This window comes from Chenopodium quinoa, unplaced genomic scaffold (genome assembly GCF_001683475.1).
Source record: "Chenopodium quinoa cultivar QQ74 unplaced genomic scaffold, ASM168347v1, whole genome shotgun sequence".
Classification (NCBI taxonomy): domain Eukaryota; kingdom Viridiplantae; phylum Streptophyta; class Magnoliopsida; order Caryophyllales; family Amaranthaceae; genus Chenopodium; species Chenopodium quinoa.
In genome coordinates, this window is record NW_018745454.1 from 2404677 (window position 1) to 2411389 (window position 6713).

Consider the following 6713-nt stretch of genomic DNA (forward strand, 5'->3'; position numbering starts at 1 on the left):
GGTTTGTTGTGTGACACTATTTTTTTTTTTTTAATTAAGTGTAATTTTGTGGTATTTCCTTTAGCTATGATTGGCTAAGGGCGGCCCCAACTGTATACAGTTTATAGCTGTTATAGTGGGTTCCAGTTTCGAACAGGGCATGCCAGTCCAATCCAATACTCCAATTAGCTACGCGTATTATTGTACATACGGCCTAATTGCGTTTTTTTTTTTTTTTATTAATATGGACATAAATTGTTTGCTTTTTACTACAAGTAGAAACTAGATGTTGAGGGGGTAAAGGATAATTTAAGGGGTTAAATTTTCTATTTTGGCTTTAGGAGATTTTAGGGATCGATGTTTGATTTTTTTATTTTTTTTTTCTTAGGATCTCTTCATTTTAGGTTAATTTCAATTCAGTTCAGCTCCTAATTTTCTTCTCTTATAAATTATGTATTTCAACTCTATTCAATTTTGTTCAGCTCTAATCAGTTCAGTTTAATTCTAATTTGTTCAACTCAGTTCAGTTAATGTGAACAGACCTATTACTCCCTCCATTTTTAAATACTTACTCCTTTTGATTTAATTCGGTATAAAATTAAAAAAAAAAAAGTAATTAACAAAAAAAAAAAAAAAAAAAAAAAGGTGAGTTGGAGAGTGGTAGTTGGGTTGTTGCTTGACCCACCGCCCAACGGGTAGTCTAGACCGTCCCACTTTCTTCCAGGACCTATTTTGAATTTTCTGTCCCACTTTCTCTCTTCATTTCTATTTTGTCATTTTTCATTTGCCATTTTTTAATTTTCATTAACCTTGGCAGTAAAAAAAAAAGGTGGGGTAAAATCCAATCCAACAAAGAGTAAAAAAACAGACAGTGAGTGGGGAGGTTTGGTGGAATAACAATTAGGGCAGCCTCGTGACAGAGACATGTCTTTATGTATTCTGCCATTTTCTGGAAACATCTTCACTAATCCCATTTTTAATACCCTCCTAATATTCTTCTTATTTTACTTTACTAATCTTAGTAAATTCTTTTTTCTTTTTTTTTTGAAAGGCAATCTTAGTAAATTCTTTCTATTAGCTAAATTTGGTAATATTTGGTGTTTTGCTTTTGGTGATGGTATACTCATCTAACTTGACATTGCCATCGGCCCTCATATATCCTCTACTGCCATTTAAACATGTTTATTTTATTTATTTATTTTTTATACCGAACATGTTACAAAGAAGTCAATTCTATAACGACTCAGGGCTCGTTTCGATTCATTGAAAATAACCGGACTGAATTGATTGACGCTGAACGGAACTGAATATATCTGAAATGAATTGTTTATAAGCGAATGAAATTAGAAACTGAACTTAAGTGAAATTAAGTACTCGTAGAACATAATAGACCCTCAAACTACTTTACAAAATGTATTCACACTACATCAATTTTTTGAGCGTATTATCTTACTTCTAACACTTATAAATTTGTGAGTATTTCATATTTCACTGCTTACATTAATTTTTTCTATTATCCGTTTTGGCCATGGACCGTTGCTAACAACTCACAGGTAGAGAGGCAATGGATCGGATTCGGATCGAGTGGAGCTTCACCCGCATCCATCCATTACTCTAATCGCTCCACCCGCTTCACTCATCATCTGCTTCACCCATCATCCATATCCATCCGTCCATCATCCGCGGATGAAACGGGTGGAGCGGATGACTAATGGATGAGTATTAAAGTTGAAAAAAACTCACATAACTTTAATTTTCGGTTATTTGTACAATAGTTTTATTAATTAAAAAGGAAACAATAACAATATATTGTTTGAAAAATTAATTTGCAACAAAAAAATACATATAATTTTCTTGCACATTTCAGATTTTATTATTAAAATTCTTAGATTAAAAAATTAATATATGTTAAACGGGTGGGTGGATGATTAGCGGGTGAAAAAAGTATCATCCATATCCGTTCCGATCCATCATCCGCTTCATCCGTCACCCGCTTTTCATCCATTTAATTCGAGTTTTCATCCATTTATTTATTGCGGGTGGAGCGAGTTAGTAGATATCCACTTAATATTGACATCCCTACTCACAGGCCATAGTTGTCATACTTGTCTACGAGATAAAGCAACAACCTTTTTTCATAATTAATCATTCTTAAAAATGCAATTAATTAAACTAAAAAGAATCCCCTGTTTTTGTTTTGTTTTGTTTTGTTGTTACTCCGTATCAAAACTCAAGAACTTGCTAGCCAGTACTCACACACCCCCTCCCATAAAGCAATCATCTTTCCCTATAAAAACACACTCTTTTTCCTCTTATCTCTCACCCCAATTCATCATTCATCCATTCCATCAACTTCTAGACAATTCTAGAGAGAGAAAGTAAGAAGCTAGAGAGAGAAAGAAGAAAATGGAGGGGAAAGAAGATGTAAGATTAGGAGCAAACAAGTACTCAGAAAGGCAACCATTGGGAACATCAGCACAATCAAAGGACTACAAAGAGCCACCACCAGCACCATTGTTTGAGCCAGGGGAGCTTCAATCATGGTCTTTTTGGAGGGCTGGAATTGCTGAGTTTATGGCAACATTCTTGTTCCTTTACATAACTGTATTAACTGTCATGGGTGTTAAAAGAGCTCCCAATATGTGTGCTTCTGTTGGTATTCAGGGTATTGCTTGGGCTTTTGGTGGTATGATCTTTGCTCTTGTTTACTGCACTGCTGGTATTTCAGGTCTGCTTCTTAACCCTTTTTTTCTTGTAAAGATTTGAACTTTTTGGGTTGATTTTTTGTTCTTTGTTCATTAGATCTTGTAATTGTTTCTGGGTTTTTCTTGGATTTATTTTATGTTTTTAATAATGTATAAGTGTAGTTTTGAGGCATATAGTTCTAAGAAATTAAAAATAATAATAATAATAAAAAAAATATGTTTTTGGTTTATGAGTAAAACTTGAGCTATCGTATGTAAATGTGTGTTAGATGAAAGCTAATTTTGGGTTATCTTTCATTTTTTGTTTTTAGGTTTTGAATTTTCTGGTTTAAATAACATTCTTAAGCCTATTTATTCCTTTTTCAGTTAGTTTAAAATATTTTCTTCTGTTTTATGCTTATAAATAATGTAGAATTGAGCTTTAAAGGTCGAAATTAAGATGAAAGGACAAAGAAATTGTCAATTTTTACATTTTCCGGGTAAATGTAGTTAATTAAGTATATGTTTTTATCTTTTTCTCGAAAAAAAAAGTATATGTTTTATCTTTGGGTTATTAATGTTTGATTTTATGAAAATTATCAGCTTTCTGGGGTAAATTTTGGGAACTTTAGATGTTTAAAAAAAACCTTCAAGCTAAAATTAAATCAAGATAGAAAGATAATGTAGTGTTATTTTTTCCTTCTCTGTTAAATGTAATTAATTGTAGTTGTTAATAGATGAATGGTAAAATTTTGGTTAATAAGGTTAAACTGAACAAAGGTTGTGAATATATTGGACAGGTGGTCACATAAACCCAGCAGTGACATTTGGTCTGCTATTGGCAAGGAAACTGTCCTTATCAAGGGCTGTATTTTACATGATAATGCAATGTTTAGGAGCCATTTGTGGTGCTGGTGTGGTTAAGGGTTTCCAGCCAAACATCTATGAAATACAGGGTGGTGGAGCCAATGTGGTTAACCATGGTTACACCAAAGGTGATGGTCTTGGTGCTGAGATTGTTGGCACTTTTGTTCTTGTCTACACTGTTTTCTCTGCTACTGATGCTAAGAGGAGTGCTAGGGACTCCCATGTTCCTGTAAGCCTTTTCCTTCACACTTCTCTAACTCCTTTTTATTTCTGAAGTGCTTGTTTTTGCGATCCTTAATTCCCGTGAAAAACGAGAAATAAATGAGCATTTTATCAAAGGAGGGAGGGAGTAGTATATGTATTGCATAAATTTCATGCATTATTAGTTCATTACAAATAAAATTCAAGTATAATTGACCCAATATTACTTTAGTTTGCTCCAACTTGACCCAAACACCTGATTTCGGAGCTCAAAATTCTCCTAGATTACTTAAATTGTTGCTCATAAGTTCTAACAAACCATCAATAAATGTAATTATTAGCTTAGTGTCTAATATGAGGTTAATTTGGCTAAATTTAAGACAAGAATTTGGATTAGAGGATTATATATGTGATATATTGAGATGGCTGAAGCAATAAGCATACATGAGTCATGAGTATTTCTGGGGGGAAATTGATGTGTTAACTGAAATACTTCTGTGATTTGCACATAAACACCCCTTAACTGATAAGCAAGCTATAAATGTTGCTTAACACAGTACTATCTGAGATTGCAGTGATATTAATTGGCTATCTTGATTTGTTGTACCACCTGAATTTATATCAGGGTGGTGGAATGTTAACATCAGGGTCTAAGATTGTAAATGACTTGTTCTTTTTACTACTGCAACATAATGATGGTAACTTATAGTACTCCTCTTGCTAAATAAATGCAGATTTTGGCACCACTGCCTATTGGATTCGCCGTGTTCTTGGTTCACTTGGCCACCATCCCCATCACAGGTACCGGCATCAACCCTGCCAGGAGTCTCGGTGCTGCCATCATCTACAACAAGGACCATGCTTGGGATCATCATGTACGTCTACTCGACCTTTCTACCACTTCTTATTGTATTATACTATTATGTTATTATTTCTCAATAGCAGTACATATCAAACATTTATGAGCCATTTGTTGCAAACACCGAGCAGCAGTCCCATTTCCCTCCCTACTAGGCTGCTACTAATGTGACTCGAAGTAATCTGTAGTAGTGCCGTGTTCTATTTTATACTTGACTCTAATGACCCTTTATCTCCTTGTGTATGTGCAGTGGGTTTTCTGGGTTGGACCCTTCATCGGAGCTGCTTTGGCTGCATTGTACCACCAGGTGGTGATCAGGGCTATTTCATTCAAGTCTGGATCTTAAGAAAGGATGTTTCTTGAATTGTCTGATGCTGTTTGTGCTTGTTTGTTCAAGGACTTATTATCTATTTTTTGTTACGATGTTTTTGTAATGAAGTTGTTGTATGAGGATGTGAATATCTTAACTTGAATTATTATGCTTAATTTTATGGCAGCTTCTAAATTGCTTTTCAATGTTTCAAGTAACTTGCAAGTTGGTTTTACCGTTTTTTATGACTCTTGATGACTTCAGGCTTTCCTGACCTTCATTACAATAATCAATTAAATACAGTATCGGAGTTGCAACATTGTTCTATCTACTGAGAGAAAATGACCATCCTGTATTCCTGTAACTCCGAATTCAGTTTTAAACTAACGCTATATGTAGCCAGTTCTGCTGCATCCTAGTAAACGGGGCCTAAGTCACCAACCCGATCTCAACTTAAATGGATTATGGCTTATATTTGGAAAATGAACTCGAAACCAACACACTTAACCAGTTTATTTTGACAAAACACCCAGATAGGTACTACACACTGTCATTAGAGCCCACACACTGTCATTAGAGCCCATTTAAAGGGTCATACTCCGCAAATTATAATATGCACCATGGTGCACCTTAAATTGTGTGCACCACCAATGAGTTGATGCCACGTAATTAGTAGTTGCCAGCTGTAGCTTTCTTCTTTCAAATTCTCAACGTTCTTCCCTTTTCTATTTCATGTGTTCTTTCCTTTTTCAATTATTTTCTAATTTCTCAATTCCTTTTCTTCAATTTTCTTCTTAAACTTACCTGATTTTAAATCATCATACATAATTTCTCTCTCCTCTATTTTCCCTCTTCTCTATCTTTCTCTCTTCGTATATTGAATGCGGTTATCACCATTGTTTATTCCTCTGTTTTGATTGAATTTGGCTGGAATTCTCCTGGAATTACCTTCATTATAAAAGCAAATTCGACTAATGAGATAGGATCGAGAGGAAAAATCTTGCATTTAATTTAATATTTGACTGGTTTTTTCCCGGAGAAGATGATGATGGTTCGACGGAGTAGTTGAGGCGAAATAGGTGGCGGTGGATTTTAGCTATATGAGGAGATTAATTTAGGAAGAAATTAATTAGGAAAAGTATATCTAACTTGCAGAGTATGTGGAGCTTCATTCATGGTGAATGTAGCCTAACTTGGAGAGAGAAAGTAATAAAGTTGTTAATGTATATCCTCATATAGTCATATCTGACTTACTTTGGTTAATTTGATCAAAAAAAAAATCAACTTAGCTTGGTATCAATTAAACAATCACGCATCCCATCAAAAAAAAATAAATTAAACAATCACGCACATTCATATAATTTTCAATACATGAACCCCTTTTATTTAGTTCATGTGTATAGAATCGATCATTTTCTCATTTTATTATGAACATTCCTGTATTCGTTTATATTTTGGTAATTTTGAACATTTTTGTTAAAAATTTGAACATATGATACGTATCCTATGTAAATAAATTTTTACCGGTATATATTTTGGAATTTTGAACATCTTAATTATAATTCTGAACATGCTATACATTTCTTATGAACATTTCTTTAGATCTATGAACATTATGAACAGTACATCTTAATTATAATTCTGAACATATATTTAGGAATTATGAACATCTTAATATACAGATTGGTTATTAACATATATTTTTAATTATATTTTTCAGTGAATAAAGAATAAATCTATTCTAACTCAATAAAGAAACAAGTGAGAACTGATAAAGAAGCCTTTTGAGCTATAATGGTTATGCTTTTTGATT

The 6713-nt window shown here is 33.5% G+C and overlaps 1 protein-coding gene across 1 annotated transcript; it reads left to right on the forward strand.

Annotated features, from left to right (window-relative positions):
• The first annotated feature begins 2385 nt into the window (after positions 1-2385).
• On the forward strand, positions 2386-5115 carry LOC110714036 (probable aquaporin PIP1-4). The gene is made up of 4 exons (XM_021892498.1): positions 2386-2707; positions 3464-3759; positions 4466-4606; positions 4841-5115. Exons 1-4 carry the CDS (start codon positions 2386-2388, stop codon positions 4934-4936), a joined length of 855 nt encoding a protein of 284 aa, XP_021748190.1. The 3' UTR covers positions 4937-5115.
• Positions 5116-6713: the final 1598 nt, after the last annotated feature.